Raw genomic sequence first — 17800 nt, forward strand, 5'->3', positions numbered from 1 at the left:
ATTAAATGTTATTTTTTTAAGCTAAACTTTGATTACATTTTCTGCCTGATGATTAGTTTAAGGATTGTTGGAAAGTTTATAATCAGATGATTGTCTCTGTTTTGACACTTTCTGGCTAATAAATGGTGTTATTTGGGAATTGTGTTTTAAGATAACATGCCTTTCAGCAAACCCAACAGTGGTTTTTGGAGCACAAATGATAGCATCTTCCATGGGTTATTAATCTCTATGGCAGCATGTGGTATTGAAATTAAGTTTGTCTTGTGCTGCCTGTTCACAACCTTGTAAATGCTTCAAACCTTCTTTTTTTAAGCTGTCCTGCTTTATTTACATTGAGGCTGTCTTACAGTTAGTACAGATGATTTTGCTTTTACCTGCTCTTGTTTGAACCAGAAACATTTATCCATTATCGATGAAATAATGCTTGTGTTGTTGACATCGAGTTCTTTTTGTTCTCAGCTGCTTGTGACACAGCTTTATTTATGTCTCTTGTACCTCCTGTTCCATCTGTTTCTGCCACTACCCATCCATTATCCATCACACAGTGTTATTACCACAAGAGAAAATCACTTAAATGACCAGGCATGAGCTGCTGAATGCCCGTTTGCTTCTCTTTTTTAGTGCTTTATGGTTAATAGCAGCCTCTCTTCCAGATTCGGTGACGGCTACACGGTGATCGTGAGGGTCGGCGGTTCACATCCTGCGCTGAAACCAGTCGAGGAGTTTCTCCGGGTCAACTTTCCAGGCAGCGTTTTGAAGGAGAAGCATCACAACACTCTGCAGTATCAGCTGCCGTACGCACCGGGAGCTTTGACCAGCATCTTCAACCTGTTCACCAGCCATCAGCGGAGGCTCCGCATCGAGGACTACTCGGTGTCCCAGACCACCCTGGATCAGGTGAGGCCACAAAAATTCTGCATGTTCAGGCCTCTTAACTGAATAGTTTTATTTCTTTCTTAATTTGTTTTGTTAATTTTTTTCATCACTAATACAAAGTGTGCTTTCGTCATTCTCAAGAAATGTCAAGTCCAAGCAATATTTTTGCCTCACAAGACTGTTTCTTCACCCTTCGAGTGACACAGGAATGAAGTATGTGTGGCAAAGTATATTACATATGAGCTACTAAACCATGAGTACTATACAGTATTGATGAGCTTAGTTTCAGTTGAGATTTGTAGAGTCTACTCATATACTATCTACATAACATCACCCTGGGAGCCCTTGCTATTGATTACAGCAACATGTGGCACAAAGTAGATGAAACTGCATGGCTTGGCCTTTCCTACACTCCCAGTTGTTTCCCTATGTTATGAATTACTAGCAAGAAAAATAATGTTAAATTTACACTACATTTTACCATAGTTAGGACCTTCATACAGCTGCATATCCATCTCCACCCTTGTTACTCTGATTTGAAGTTCTCTTGAGCTTGTAATGCAGTTATTGCATTATGAATATCACAAGAAAAAGCATCTCAAACTTCTGAAAAGTTGTAACTGAATTATATTCTTCTTGTTTTCACATTCTGCTTCTTGATTGAAGAAGCCTCTGTTGTTTTATAGCATAGGTCAAGAACAGCAGAACTCATCCTTTCTGATGATAATACTTGTTTAATTGTTCAACCTTCAACACACAGCTGAGATGTGTCACATTTCTTCTACACAGCCTGCAGTTCAACCGAGAAGTCCTCTCGCTGAACAAAGTCACTAATGGTTTCACAGTTGCATCAAACGAGGCAGAAATTTTATTTTTTTCTGCTTAGACTAGTTTATTATTGGGAATTTTTTAAATGGAACATATAGTGTGAACTGGATTTCATGAAATATTTAGTGTAGTTTTGGTTAAGTTTTCGAATCAAACACCATGTCAGAGTTCAGTAGTTTCAAGGACCGTTTGAAAGTTCTGCAAAGTAACCTAATTTAAATTATTTTCAACTGTATAACTTCCTGTCACTTTCACCTTGAAGTTACCACAAAATTCTGTGACTTTTATCCAACATAGAGCTGGCATTATGTCCAGCTTTGTTTTCATAATCAAAACTAAATATTGGATTTGCTTTTTATTTCAATGTTTTCAGATTGTACAAAAAGGAAACGGTGATCTGAGACACTCCACTTCAGAGAATAAAATCAGTTATTTCTGTTTCACACAATAATGGCTCTGGTATTGCCGAACTCCAGACAATGTCACCTACATATTTATGAAAAGGTAACGCTACTGGCAGCATTTTGTGATACATGTAAAGACGTAACAATTTCATGATAAGAAATATGTTTTATCTGTGACATAAAGGCTAATGTATACTGCCTGTCCAAATTAAAAGTCGCCACCTGGGTTTGACTGAGCAGATAGATAAGAGCCTTCCATTGGATAATTACTGTAGTGATGAATATGCTTCAGCTGCAACAACTTATTTAACTCTAGCTGATGCAGTGAGGAGCTTCTCATTCCGTTTTTCTTCCCTGATGGCACGGACATGTTCCAAGATGGCGATGCCAGAATTCATGGGGATCACATGGTGAATGAGTGGATCAGGGAGCATGAGACGTCATTTTCACACATGGATTGTCCTCCACAGAGTCCAGACCTCAGCCCCACTGAGAATCTTTGGGATGTGCTGGAGAAGACTTTGCACTGCGTTCCAACTCTCCCAAAATCAATATAAAAACTTGGAAGAAAATTGGTGCATCTCTGGACAGAAATAAATGCTGTGATAGTTCAGAAGCTTATTGAAACCATGTGTCATTCTCAGAGCTAAAGGCAGTCCAATGAAATATTAGAAAGTGCAACTTTTTTTTGGACGGGTCATCTATAAAATATGCAAGAAATATCACAGCAAATGGAGTGTCTGGTTAGCCTCAACTGTTCTGAAAATGAACAAGCTTCAGCGTGTATGACTCGGCCTTTATAATGACCACAATAAGAGCCTGAAAGGAAAGGTAGTGAGATTACCCTGAAAATAGCCCTGTACGGTTCTGGGGTTAGCACAGGGATGGATGTGAAAGGATGGCAGCACTCTGAGGCTCGTACATATTCATAGTGTAATAATATACATTTCTGAGGTTTTATAGTGAAACTGCTGCTCCACACTTGAGGCTGTTTATCGAGTTTATTCAGCTGAACTCGTGTGACTCTTTCAATGTTTGAATCATTTCACCTTTTTTTGTTTTTCAGCATCTAATTTCGAAGCTCAGATATGTAAGCAGCTCTACATTTACACTATACATCCATACGAGAGATTCTCTGTTATTTAAATTGAGCATTATTAATACTAGAGTCTCTCTGAAACCACTCGAGGAAGATGTTTGTTCTGACACAAGTGGAGCTGAGTAAGAAAGTGGATTTGTTTTAGAATATGTGATTGTGCTCAAGAGCAAACATCAGTTTGAGGTGGTTTGAGCTTTCAGCAGGAGAGACCATTTTTCTCCAGATTTCTCTTTTGACTGTAAATCTGATCCTACTGTAATTCAGCAGAGTGGCAGCTCGGTTTAACGGATCATTAGGTCATCAATCAATGCATTCAGCATTTTAAGTGCTCTCATTTAATGCAGGCCTGCACGGCGCAGGATAAGATTTAAAGATCCAGCATTGTCTACACATTGTTGTCTGCCATTTAGGCTGTCAGACTGACCAATGAGGTCTAACACTGAGTTTGTATGGCCAAGATAGTTCAGCTGCCAGCTCCCTGTATTGATCCCAAATCTGGACTGATATATACAAAGCCCCCGCAGCCAATTCCTTTTTTTATATTCGAGCAGCAGATTGGCGAGATAAGTCCTGCACAGTGTGGACCGGCCTCACCTTGTGTTTTCCTCGGAGACCTGATGCAATCAGCCGCTCAGTGGCGAGTACGAGTGTGTCTGGTCCTGCAAACCTACCATTAGCTCAGCGGCAGATGACCAGGTGGGAGGTGAGGATGACCTCCGAGGGGTCCGCAAAGGTCGTCACTCCACTCCAGCGTAGAGAGGGGGGTAAAAAGACTCTTGTTTGGTTTAAAAAACAGACACAGAAGTGGATGAAGTGAGCTGCCTGTGCACTTATTTACACTGTATCGCTACTGCATCTAAATCAATGTGAAGCGCTGATTCTAGGACAATATTTCTTACAGAGAACATGATAAAAATGAAGTAATAACTGGTTAAAATGTTGCATATAAAGAAATTTTGCATACACCTGACATTATTTTCATATTCGGTCTAATATGCCCGTCCTCAGCAAGCAGACACATCATCAAACTGCAAAAAAAGTGTTCAAAAATGCTATTAATGTATTCATTTAATATAAAATAAGTCATATCAAACAATACATAAATGGAAGTTTAAATTATATTTTCCCATTATTTTTAAACAAAAATTTATTCAAAATCAGGAAATATTGTGGTCAGTTTGTTGGATAAAACAATGGAAAGAAAAGAAAAGAAAAAAGATTTAAATTTGAAACCAACATTGTTGAAATCACTTCGGTCACGGCTTTTACACAACGATTGCGCTATTCTAATCGTAGTTAATTCATCACTGTGTCATAAAATTTCACTACTGAGTTTAGGTTGCAGAGGTAGCTAATTATTAAGGGGGGAACAAAACACAGATCAGATGAAAAATATAAAATTTTGTCAACTGCATCAGATGTCAGGGTTGGTGTCTGACGGAACTGACATGATCCCAGCGATGTCATGTTGTTTTTGTGTTATTTCATTCTCTCCATTTACTTATATATACATTTACATACATATATGGGCAGATTTAGACTTGAGTGGACACACTTGATTTGTAGAGCTGTAACAGGCTGATAGGCTGAAGATATACTTTGCTGTGTGGTGGTCTGCGCAATACCAGGGGAATTCCACTGCTGTTTATAGAAATTACTTTGCATTTCCCTGTAGTATTTGAGTGAAATATGCCCTTAGGGGGTAACTATCCTCCCGCTACAAGAGTAAAATAAATAATGAAAAGCCAACAGCTGTAACTTTTGGTGTAAACTCACAGATCGTTGTTGTTTTCCACCAAACTACAAGTTCCACTCTTGCCTATTTCCTCCTTTAACTTTTGAGTCGACTCGCCCCATATTCTGCACTGGTCAATATTTACCAGATCAGAGGCAGTAAATAAATCATACTAGAACCAGGGGGTCACGGTATTTTAACACAAAGGGGGAGGGCTGGAGAACCTGCACAGACCCGGACAGTCTCCTTTCAGCTGGTGATTTATAGAGAAGAGCCTTGACCTATAGTATAACACCCGACTTGCACTACAATTAATATTGATCCACGCAGCCTGCAGCTCAGCTGTTAATGCTGATGGCCGCGACAGTGCAGAGCAAAATTTGAAAGGAAAATGTGACTTTTCTCTATTGTCTTTTAGGGAGCAGATTGTGTGGTAGGAATGTGAAACATCCACTGCTTTGTGTGAGTGTGGACGTTGTCAGCAAAATAATAGAAGAGATGACCTTTCTGATCCAAAATATGTTAAAAAGCAAAGGCCAGAGCTTTAATGCTTGGGTTTAGTCTCACCACTTGCATGAACTTCATTCTCAATTGCACCAAAAAAAGGAAAACGGTAGATAAGATGTCGAGCATAGTGATGTAGTTAGCAGAAATTTGTATTTAAATTCATCAAAGTGTCACAAATATGACTCCAAAATGCTATCTTTGCTCCCTGCTTGACTTGCTAACATATTTGCAGTAATAAGGTGATGATATGTCAAAGTGCTGCACTGCCCCCAAAGGGCCAAAAATCAATTAGTGCGGGTTTAAACTGCGTCTTATCATGCTCACTCCTAATAATGTTCACAGGCATTAAATCACCCCTATTAATGGGAACCCTTCTAGGACTGTAAAGTTGTTTTGTTCAACTTGTGAATAACAAAGGTGAAATTGAAACTGTATGTATAGTATCCTGGCAGAGCGTAAAAATAGTCGTTTTTCCATTCTGCAAGGGCTCCTTTGATATAGAAGAGGTTAATTAGGTGATTCACGTCCTTCCCCCCCCTGCGTTCTGCCCCAATGGGTACCAAATAAACACCCAAATGCAGCCGCTGCAGTGTAATTAATGCCCGTATCCATCTGTTATTAAGAAAATGCCACTCAGCGGCACTGGTGCATGACGTTCGGGTCATGAATGGATGGCTGACTAAATACAGAAAGTGAACATTATAAAATAATCACACCACAGAGCACAGGTTGAGTTTAAAATGCCGCACCACTGAAGTGCTTTTTTTTTCTTTATTATTTTTTCTTCGAGAAACTTCAACGCACTCAGAGAATCTGTTGCAAAACCGCACAGCCTTGACGGTGAATATGAAATGCTGTGCATGCCTCTGCACATCAAACCAATATGAGCCAGTGGCAGGGTCAGAGGCTGAGAGAGCTGGGCGGAGGCTGCATTTGTTGCTTCTGTCATTCTTCTCCTCTTACTCATTCTCCCTCGATGAGATGCCTCGACAACTGTGACCTTGATACACTCTGCTCATGCTGTGACATCAGCTCTCACATAAGCAGACTGGAGCCTCCGGCGTAGTGCAGGCGAAGCTTTCTCCAAGGTAGTCCACTGTTGGGCCTTTTCCACACCCAACGACCCACCAGCTTCATGAGATTAACGGTTTACGAGTTGGGAAGCTTTCCATACACTACCATTCAAAGGTTTGGGGTCATCCAGGCAATTTCATGTTTTCCATGCAAACTCAAACTTTTATTCATGTGCTAACATAATTGTACATGGGTCTTTTAATCATCAATTAGCCTTTCAACACCACTAGCTAACACAATGCAGCATTAGAACACAGGAGTGATGGCTGCTGGAAATGTTCCTCTGTGCCCCTATGGAGATATTCCATTAAAAATCATCCGTTTCCAGCTAGAATAGTCATTTACCACATTAGCAATGTCTAGACTGTAGTTCTGATTTAATTAATGTTATTTTCATTGAAAAAAAAAAATTTTCTTTCAAAAATAAGGACATTTCTAAGTGACCCCAAACTTTTGAATGGGACTGTGTGTAGATGCCCTATTTCAATAAATGTTGCTTTGCTTTTAGAAATACAATACATGGGGCAGCCCAGCAGCTCAGCAAGTTTAGCAGGCAACTTATGCGTTTGTTCCGACCACATTTGTTCCTCTAATATGATGGTTCACCACTATCCTTCAGGCTTTAATAATGCGTTGGACGGTTCTTAACCTGATTTTAGTTGTTTCAGAATCTCCTTAGTTTTTTCTTTGCTTGATGCAGGCCAATAATTTGACCCTTCTGAAACAGATTAACGTCCTTTCCACGACCACAGGATATGTCTTCCACGGTTGTTTCAGAAATGAGAAGCTCCTCACTGCATCAGCTAGGGTTAAATAAGTTGTTGCAACTGAAGCGTATTCATCACTGTAGTAATTAACCAATGGAAGGCTCTTACCTATTTGCTTAGTTAAATCCAAGTGGCCACTTTTTTTTTTGGGGGGGGGGGTAGGCAGTGTATAGTTTCTTGTACTGATAAATGAGAGTAACCGCAGTAGATATGCTGGTGAACAAACAGCCAGATAATAATCTACGACAAGGCTAAAGGATAATGAATTTCATCAAGTTCATCAGGTAGAGAGAAATATGACTTAAAATGTATGCTATTTTTCTCCCACCTACTGAATTTGCTTAAATATTTGCAATAATAGCTTCTAGAACAGCTCTCTTTAGACCAGGCTCATCCTGCCACAACCCTTGGAAGTCGAGGAGTTTGGAGGCCGAGTAAGCATGTTGAGCACTTGTTCGTGTTCCTCAAGCCTTACCTGAGTGAATTCTGTAGTGTGACAAGTGCATCACTGTGGGTATGTCAGAATCCAAAGCTTCCCAGCAAAACACGTCTGAACTTGTCAGAGTTTTATCCTTGTGGCTTTTTCCATATTGAAAGTAGCTTGCGTCCATGTTGTTTTCCTGGTAGAGAGTTCCAGCATCACGTCTGTGTTTAAATGTTGAGCTCCAGCCAGGAGGCAATTAGCCTAGCTTAGCATAAGGAAGCAGTGGGCGCTACAGTGAGCTCTGTTCTCCCCAGAGTTATAAGATGAGCCTCGCTGCAGTAAAACACTCTCATTTAAACCATTTCTATTTATGTAATCCAAACACCTCAACAGAACCGTCCGAAGCAACAAGTCGTGCTTTCAGAGGGGGATATGTTGTGTAATTATTTCTCAACAATAAACCAAGTGTGCTTACCAGAGGCTCTAGAAGTGGTGTTTTTCTTATTATTTGGAGACAGTCTGGGAATCTGTTTTCCCATCCTCATCACCTCTTGGCTGCGGTTTCCATCCTAAGCATGCAAATAACGAGTCGTATCGATCATCTGATCTAACTTTTGGGAGAAAAACAAACTGGTGTGTTTCTGAAATGCCAAACGGTTTCTTTATATGTGCTCAAAAAGCAGTGGAAAAGCCTCCTGCAAAACCTTATTTTCACTGCTAAATTTACCTCCTTTGCTCATAAAAATGCAATTTCCAAACGCGAATAAAGACTCCATTAACTTTAAATTAGCAGATTTCTGATTATATTCATTGGTTAATTAAAAACAGAAGGTTCAAAAGCTGACGGATGGATCTTTATTATCTGAGCTTAACAAAAAAACAAAAGAGGAGTGTTTTCAAGCCCAGTACAATGCTGATGTTTATTTATACCCTGTCGCATGTGTTTATTTATGATTTGATTGAACAGGTTTGTAGCTATGAAGACAGAATTAATAAATAGGGGCTGTTTCTGATGGGTGACTTTTTATTTTCTTCTTTCTTTCTTTCCCTCGCGGAGATTTTAAATGCAATCTAGTAATTCACATGTCCTTTTATATTCGCACAGCCAATGAAAACCATTTAATGAAAAAGCAATGCTCTTATCATTTTATATGATACTCTTTGTTGCCTTTTATTTTTTCCCCCCTCTCTGTAGGATAAAAGTTTTCATGTAGCTTTACGGCTAATGCTAAGAGAATAAAAAGCCTGCGCCGCCGGTGATGTTTACAGCACAATGAAACCCACACAGCTTTTTTTATGAACGCCATAGGATTGATTTCGTCTGACATTAAATGGGCATCACGGAGAGAAGAATGATTGTTTTATTCTCTTTCTCAGCTGGTCAAAGATGTCAAACTGACATTCACTGTGTGAGCCCAGACGCTTACTTGATGCTTCATAGCTCTTGTCTGGCAACTCATTCACATGCGCCCCGTTGTCTGGACCGCTATTTCTGTTTGTTTTAAAAGGCAGAGGCAAAATGAGATGGGTAGAGAAATGTCCACAGGCCCTTCAGCACTGTGTGGATTAGAAGTTTTTTTATCTTACCTTCTGCCTCTAAGTACCTTCCTCTCCTCATTGACATTCTAGGTCTTTGTGAATTTTGCGAGGCAGCAGCACGGGGAGGAGGAGGACGACGCCTCTCAGGCCTACAGTAACCCGGTGGACATTTCAGATGAGCTGCCGCTGGAGTCTGTGAGGACCACCAGAGGAACTGAGGTGTGATGCCCAGAGGAAAATGCATTGCACTCAACCGCAGATCCGCAATATACCTTGAACAGTTTGGAATGAGTCTGATCTGCCGGATAACAAGAGTGAACTCTTACACAGGACAAAAAGCAGCATTTGGCTTTATTGATAGAAAAAAAAATATGAATTTAGTGTACAAACAGGACATGATTAGCTGTAATTCAACATCACAGAAGGAGGTTTGTGCAGAGATGAATGGAAAATGCATCTAAAATGAATATTTTCTATATTCCTGACATGATAACCCAGAATATTGTGCCTCAGTCGGTCTTTCAAACTTGTTCACTCCCCAAACACACCAAGGCCGATGCAGCAACAGCACATACATTTTTGCATTGTTCCCCTGTCTAAGTTTAACCATCTGCAACATGATTAATTTAAACCTGTTTAGCCCTCCGAACTCCAAGCATTTTTTGGTGATTATAGCTTTCCCCTGCAATATAAAGTCCTGCACCGCTATGAAAACAGCACAACTATGAATAGAAGCAAAGAGACCTCAAAAGTGTCATGTCTGCTGCAAATCAAATCTAAAAGGCCATAAATCATTAAGAAAAAGTTACATTTCTTAGATTTTTTTTTACAATTTCAAAAGAAGTACCCACAAAAACTGATAACACCTACAAAAAAAATGTACTTCCTGCATTTCATTTTGGCTGGTCTCCTATCTGCTCTATATCAACACAGCCTGCAGTTCAGCCTAAACTGACAACAAAAATGAATTTTTGTCAGCTGTTGGTCACAGCTGAGTCACTAATGGCTTCACGATTACACCGAAGAGCACAGATTTTTTTTTTTAGTTTTTTACAGATTCTAGTTAGCACAAATGGTCTATTTTTGGCATTTTTTTCAAAATGAAATATTTAGAATAAAGTGACTTTGATGAAATGTCTGATGATTTTAAGCTTCCAGTGGAAAAGGATATCACAGATGGGTAGTTCAAGGAGTGTTAAGAAGCCGAAAATCTAACGATAACTTCTGGTTTTACCGTTTCTGGTTCTGATGAATGTAAATGTGCTATATTTTTAGCGACAAGTTGCCACGCTTAAATGTCGTTAGCGTGATTGTCCATATCTGCATGAGTGATTTTGTTTCCCTTGTTTAGTTTGTACACTAACCAATTAATCAAAATGGGAGTTTTCTTGACTGTTGACTTTTCTTGTCAAAAAGCCAAACTTTCTATGACAAAAATCAGCATCACTGCCAAGAATGACTTGACGAGAGAAGATTTCTGCAGCTCCGTTCAAGGTTGTGTGAGGATATATTGCTGATCATGTTTTACCTCAGCGACGGTGTAAGGGCCAAATCATTCCCTATGAGCGTTGCACATTGCACAGCACTGAAAATACCTCAGGCTTTACCTTCAAATTAATTATATTTAACACTTTAACCGTTTTTTTACATTGGCTATTGATTCTAATGATATGTTGAACTCTATCACTTTGTAAAAGTTCTCATTGTCAACTTACTACTGCTGAAAGAGGTCTCAACGTTTAGAGATTTATGAAGGACTCCAGCAAGCAATGCAAGAATCAACAAATGGTCTATTTCAGCCTCGTGTTGTGTTCGCTCACATGCACTCTACTGATTGCTGCGGCACAGAAACAGTTAATAACAACTCTGTCAGATGTGTTTGCTTTGAATGTCTGAATGAGCCTCCAATTAGCTGTAGATGGTGTTCGGTGACAGACACCAGGGTTACAGTGGTGGGCCACTGCAGAGTCAGAGTCAACCAGCTGTCAAACATGTTGAGGCTGAAAGAAAGGCAAGTGTACATGGACACAATTCCTGAGAATCACCAATGAATGTGTAAGTAAGAACACATACACATTTTATAAGTGTTGAAATGCCATGCCTTGTAAAATCGTTATATTGTACTGATCAGTTTTCCTTTCACAATCTTTGTCATAGTGCTGATATTGGTGCTTTTGTTAAGCCTTTTCCACCTATCAATGGCAGCACTTCAGAATATACAATAGCACTAGCTCTCAACTGAATACAGTCTTTCACAATGTGCCTTCTAAACAACTTGTAACTGAAAAGCTTTTTAGAACCAGTGAAGATCCTGCTTTGCAACATGTTTTATTTGTAATAAGAAGTTGTGTTTGCTGTTTTGAGTTATTGTAACATACAAAGCAATTTATTGGGACCGAATATTTGCTAAACTCCTGCCGTCTTAGTTACTGTTGCTATACCTAACAGATATCTACTTTACATTGATACAACTGGCAGATTTACCACAAGCATTAGTCCAACAAGCACCGTCTACAACAGATCTAACAGGTATAGTGAGCTAGCTACATAAGTGCATAATAGCTCAGAAGTAAACTCGCAAGTAAATACTGTAAGCAAGTTTCTATTTCATTTTTCGTATTTATTATTGTGTTTTGTTTTTCCCCCTGGTTTTACACACTGCTTTCCAACCTATTTATTTACCAACTTCCCTTACTGTTTATATGATGTTAGCATGTGGGAAAATGCTAAACTTGGCAGGTGTGTAGTAACAAAGCTTTTTATTGTTTGTGGGAGGAGTTTAGTAAATGATCAACCAAAATGTTTGCTTTTGTTTCATTCATTTTTAATTTGAATTGAATTACAACATGTCTGCAAAACGTACAACTATGGTGTCACAGACTTTGGAGAAACTCGATTCAGAATGAGGGATGTTCCGATCAAATTTCAATTTCCAATTTTTTTTAAATCGATTGGTAAAAACAGGAACCAAAGCCCAGTCCTTAGTTTACATCCACTGCCAGACAGATGCCATAAAGCAAGAGCAAGACAGTGGAGGTTGTTAATCATAAATAATCAAACTCCGTTTGACTTAAGCATGTTAGCTCCATTCAGGGTTTATTAAGCATCACAGAACTCTTTGTCATGATCTCCATTGCTAGCTAAACCCCCACAATCCTCTTTGCTTGCCAACATGAAGTGCTGGTCGCCCAAGTGACTGCCTTCTCTTTATGGCAACAATACTAAACAGTAAGTGGCTCCACCTGGTGGCACAACCAGGTATTACACCTAATCTTCAACACATTTTCTGACAGATGTAGAGACACAATCAAATCCATTTTTTTCTGTCTTTTAAAGCTTGTGGAGTCACCTGCTCCACGCTACATTTCAGAAAGTGTTCCATCAGAGGTTTACACAAAGGTTCCTGATAACCTGTGTAACAGCTGGAGACAGAAATGCACCATTTTCTTCATGTACTGCAGAAATGCATTGTGGTTCAGTGCATATAGTATCAGTTTGGGATGAAAAGTTAAAGTAATTGGGGATATATGAAAAAAAAAAAAGGTTGATCTGGACATCCCTATTCAAAACTGTAAATATCTGCGCTGTATCCAAGACAAACTGTCACTCAGGGATGTTTTATGTGCTGTTAAGGTTCAGAAATATTTACATGCTGCCATCGTCATTGTTTGTATGGTGTCATTTGCATTCTGTCCTGCTCATGATTGGAAAACAGTCAATGTCCAAGCAACATACTCTTGTGCAGCCTCCATTACTGGGCACTCCTTTGTTCAGAATTTAAATAATGCCCCTATTCAGTCATCACAGGCACTTTCAGAGCTTGACATCATTTGTATGCTGCGCTGAGTCCTCACATTACTATCACGCCTGCTGTAAAGAATAATGAATCCTATTTGCACTAAATATTGCTTTATGCCAAGACAAGTGATTAAACATTTGCACAAATTGTAATGCGACTTAATGTTTGTACATGGCTGTGTTTGTCCAGTGAATGATTGGGCTGCAGTTTGAAAGTCGGTTTAGTTCCTACACGCTGTCTTATTGTTCCGTCCTTCCTTTCACTATTTCGCGTCTTTTTCTCTGTGAGTTTAGCTGCCAGTCGCAGGCTCACATTTGTTGAGTCTCTCATACGTTTCGTCCCTTTAACTGACTCCATGGGATGCCAGAATACAGACTGCACCACACTGGGTAAGGCATTTTATTTCCCATTTAGTGGAGTGGCTCCTTCTCAAAGGCAAAGAGACATTTTGTCTGCCAGATGCCTGAGAATGAATTCATTTTCCTGTCAAACTATCACACAGACACTTTCAGTGTGTGGGCTTTCTATTTATTTATTTTACTTTTTGTCGAGCCATTTCAGAGCCAGTGTGCCTGAAGTTACACCAGCTGTTTATACAATTTTATTTCAGTATCAAAAAATGTGTTTTGGAACAGAGCGTTCGCCGATAATTCATTAAGATGTCTCAGTTGAATGTAATTCTAAAAATATTTCCAAGCCCATTTTCCATTCTTGTCTCTGGATTTAGACAATCCTTCGAGTGGTAAGTGTCTTCAATTCTTTATACATGTGTATTGATTTCTATTTTTTTTTCTCTGGTGAAAGTGTTTGTTTTTGTATTTGTTTTGGAAGGTGCAGCCAGATGGAGCAAGAATTCTCTGTAAGTTTCTGCTTTATTTGTGTGTTCAACTCCTTCTTTAATGGAAAAAAGTGTATTAATTAGACATAATCAGATATTTTTTGTGTGAAATGAATGAGGCTACTTGTTTTATTAAGTTTTATTAAGTTTATCTTGGTAAAGAAGTAAATTACACATCGTCTGGCTTCCTGTGCCTGGAAACTCTCTCTGCAACGTCTTGTGTTAATGGTGAAGCCGTGTATAACACCTCTTTACTTTCTTTCCTCATTAGAGTCCTGGGGAACACTGCCAGATGTAATCAGTCAGATGTGAACTTCACAGAGGCGATAAAACTGGAGTCTTAAGGTAAGATTGCTTGTCACATCCCACCATTATTCCCTCGCACCTTCTGTGCCTGCGTAATGTGGAGGTTTATGAGCAGAGGTTACGTCACAGATCAGGAGGGTTGGCCAAGAAGTAGGGAGCAGATGGGCTGGTAATACATTAGATTCACTAAAATGACTATAAATTACTCAAAATGATCTTATCTCACTCTAATTGTGCTATTTTTAATTTGAAGTGAAGTGTGTTTAATCTTGCATATGGTTAAAAACAAACTATTGGGAGGCTTCGATTGAAAATTACAGCTCTGAGTCACCAGATGTAGACTGCAGATATTTGTCATGTCAGGCTGAACAGATTACCAGTTAAGACATAGGTCTGCTTTGCCATATTATTATCTCTGTACAGTATGAAATAGTGGAGTTTGAGCTCATTTTTATCAAAAGAAATTGGCAAAAATGCTAAAATTTAGTTTAATTGAATGTTGCTGGAGTAGTCTGACTGACCAGATGTTGACTTTGCGTATAAGTATGTTATTTCTGTCGCACTTTTTGCATGGCTTTCTCCTTCTTCTCTACTATTTGCATGTTAACTTTATCAAAATGGTCAAAACAGCAACAACCTCCTTGCTGGTAATATGCTCCTCTCTGTGCAAAAACACCAGTTTGGAGGGACACCATCGCTACTTCCAAGGCTAAACGCCGCACATGATTGGTTTAAAGAAACAAGTACAAGCCAGAGTGTCTTTGTGTCCCTCATCGCTGCGTTGGAATGATACTGAGTTGCAGTCAGATCATTCTGCAGTGGTTACACAGTGAGCTGGGGAGAATGTTCTGCCTATTTGTGGCAAAAAATTACTTCATCTTTGAGCATGAAACAGAAGTACCTGCAAATATAATTGAAATCTGAAGCACAGATTGGTTGATCCTAGAATAACAGCCCAGCTCTGAGGACACTGCAGCATAAATAGTGAGAGATACTGGCTGTATTTGTAACCACCGACTACACTAGTATTACACAGTGATTTGGCAGAACTGCATTATGTCGTTTGCAAAAAGAAGCAAAATCTGCAGGATGCCAAAAATACCTGAATGTCTTATTGATTTGCCAACTGTGTCCCACAATGCAACATGTTTGTAGGGTTTCATAACAGCTTTGCTATTTCTACTTTTGCCACCAGAGGAATTCTTGGCAGGTGTGAGTTGCATACCGTATTGACACAGAATACACCTTAAAGACTAACCTTTTTAGTGTGGCTGAAGTCGCTGTGTGAGTGCAATGACACAACCACAGGGTCACTTTGTGTTATTACTCTGCCAAAGAACGACGGAGCTATGTGACGTCTGTCTGTCTGTCTGTTAGCAACATTGCTCAAAAACGGGCTTACGGCTTTGGATGATATATTCAGGGAAGGTCAGAAGGTCATTAGATTTGAGCAGTGATGGAGCTTATAGTCTGGATCCAGAGATTTGGCAACACGGCATCACTGTAACTATGACTACAAGTGATCACATGATTGTGACCACTTGTAGTGATCTGTAGTGTAGTGATCTGCACTTCTCCTTGACCAAATAGCCCATCCTCTGCCCCTGCATTACATGAAAAAGGATTAAAAATGAACCAGTGAGCACCACATTTTCCTCAGATTTGACTTGAGCAGAAGCTAATGCTGCATTTCTTCCCATCACGCAGAGAGAAAATATCACATTCTGACACGGTGCACGAAGATGCCGGTTTACACCCTGCTAATGAACATAAAGATGGTTGGTGGCAGATTCTTTGTCAGATGAAGCCAACTTGAATTAGTCTGGTTAGCTGCTTAGTGCTGAATGTGAAACATGCAGGTGGAAGTGTCAATGTGAGGCAACATGATTGCAAAAGGTGTTGGTGAAATGACATTTCTACATGGAGCTGTGAACCGTCTCGCTCCTCTAACAAGGTCGCCGCTTTTAAAAGAAATGTCCAATTGTAGCAGTAGCTTGTGCAGCATTATTATTACTCTTTGGTATGAAATGATGAGAGGAAAAACAAGTAATGAAGAAACAATTTCCGTATTTCCATCTCAAGGAACTGCAGCAATATTTCTGGAGCTTGTCGGAGCTTCTCCTGCCGACGTCTCGTCTTTCATCACTGCGTTATTTTTGGTTTTAGTTTTGTCAAACCTTTCGCAGGGAAAGGTCAAAACCAGCCACATCTGATGCTGATAACAGGTTTTTTTATCGACCGCGCCGTACACAAAATACTCCGAACAACTTGCCAATCTCAATCTCTGTCGAGTTCAGGAATACAACAGAAGGCATTGTCTGTCGGAATGGGAAGATTACAGGAGTTAGAGGAGATTCGATGATCTGCTCGACAGGCGAGCTCTGCAGAAAGCTCCCACCATCCTTTTCAGACGGCAATCATCCTCTGTAGTCTGAGTTTGCTGTTCTTGCTTTGGGGGAACCTGGAGTAGCTGGTAATTGGAGCGATGTCTCTGTTCATCTCATTGCAGTCAAATAGACACCTCAGAACTTGTCCTTTTGATCTGTCTGGGATGACTTTTTATTATTTCTTTTAATATAAGCTCATTTTTTAAAAATATTCTTCATTTTAATGACTGTGTCTCAATGCTGTTTGTTCTTTTTTTGTCATCTTCTTGTCTTACAACCACTTCACTCATTTAATCTGAAGTGAGACAGAGAGATGTAAAAAGTTTTCTTCATTTTGGATTTTGGAAAATGTTTTGAGGCCGAAAAATTGTAAATTGGATGAACACAATGAACTTTATTTTGGACAGGTTGGACCTCATGTATGGCCACAGTTCGCTAATATTGGCACATGTTGGTCTCTTTTTCTTTAATCAAATGCATAATTGCAAGAAAATCGTCCAGTTTACTGATTTAGATAAACCAATTTGCGACAAACATTGTTTTGATGGTTGAGTTAACGTATTCATGTTGCCTCAAGTTAATGCTGTGTGTAATTTAAACTCTTAATTTCTTGATTTAAAATGAAATTGAAGTTGTTTTAACTCAATGAAATTGGCCTGACAACTTGATTTATCTTAAATGTAACTACCAACTAACATTACTGGACAGTTTCCAACAGTTAAGATTGTATTTTATAAAACCTGTAGGCTGAACAAATATGAAGCAAAAGAAATTTCAAGCTGACTGTCATGTCTTTTACCAAATGATTCCAAGTAAGCTGGTAATTAATGGATATTTTTAGTTGTGATATGAGCAATAGTGGACAGAGTTTTGGCTTCATTTTCTAATGCAGATCTTGTAGTGCTGTACATGGCTCATGTTAGTCATATTTAGAAGTAAAGCTTCACTGTTCTAACTTTCACTTTAGAAAATCAGTGTTAGGCTCTTGCTCTGGCCCCTGCCCTTCTTCCCCCTTTCTTCCTCTTCTTCCTCCTTTCTTGTTTCCTGATCTGTTTCGGTTTTGTCCTGCCTTTTTGGTTCCCTGTCTGTCACCTCTCCCTCATGTCTCTCTCTCTCCCTGCACTCTACCTGCTGATTACCCCAATGACTGTCAGCTGCAGTCATCAGTAAACTCAGCTTACCTGTCCACAAGCTCTCCTCGCTATTTAAACCCCGCT

The 17800-nt window shown here is 39.4% G+C and overlaps 1 protein-coding gene across 1 annotated transcript in view; it reads left to right on the forward strand.

The window, feature by feature from the left end:
• LOC110956887 (phospholipid-transporting ATPase ABCA1-like) overlaps positions 1-17800 on the forward strand; it is a 218153-nt gene that overhangs the window by 177693 nt on the left and 22660 nt on the right. Inside the window, exons 49-53 of the mRNA XM_022202644.2 lie at positions 654-897; positions 9344-13441; positions 13780-13794; positions 13884-13911; positions 14162-14235. Of these exons, the coding sequence (XP_022058336.2) occupies positions 654-897; positions 9344-9478 (379 nt within the window). The 3' untranslated portion in view covers positions 9479-13441; positions 13780-13794; positions 13884-13911; positions 14162-14235. The remainder of the gene's footprint in view (positions 1-653; positions 898-9343; positions 13442-13779; positions 13795-13883; positions 13912-14161; positions 14236-17800) is intronic.

Source organism: Acanthochromis polyacanthus, chromosome 23, assembly GCF_021347895.1.
Source record: "Acanthochromis polyacanthus isolate Apoly-LR-REF ecotype Palm Island chromosome 23, KAUST_Apoly_ChrSc, whole genome shotgun sequence".
NCBI lineage: Eukaryota > Metazoa > Chordata > Actinopteri > Pomacentridae > Acanthochromis > Acanthochromis polyacanthus.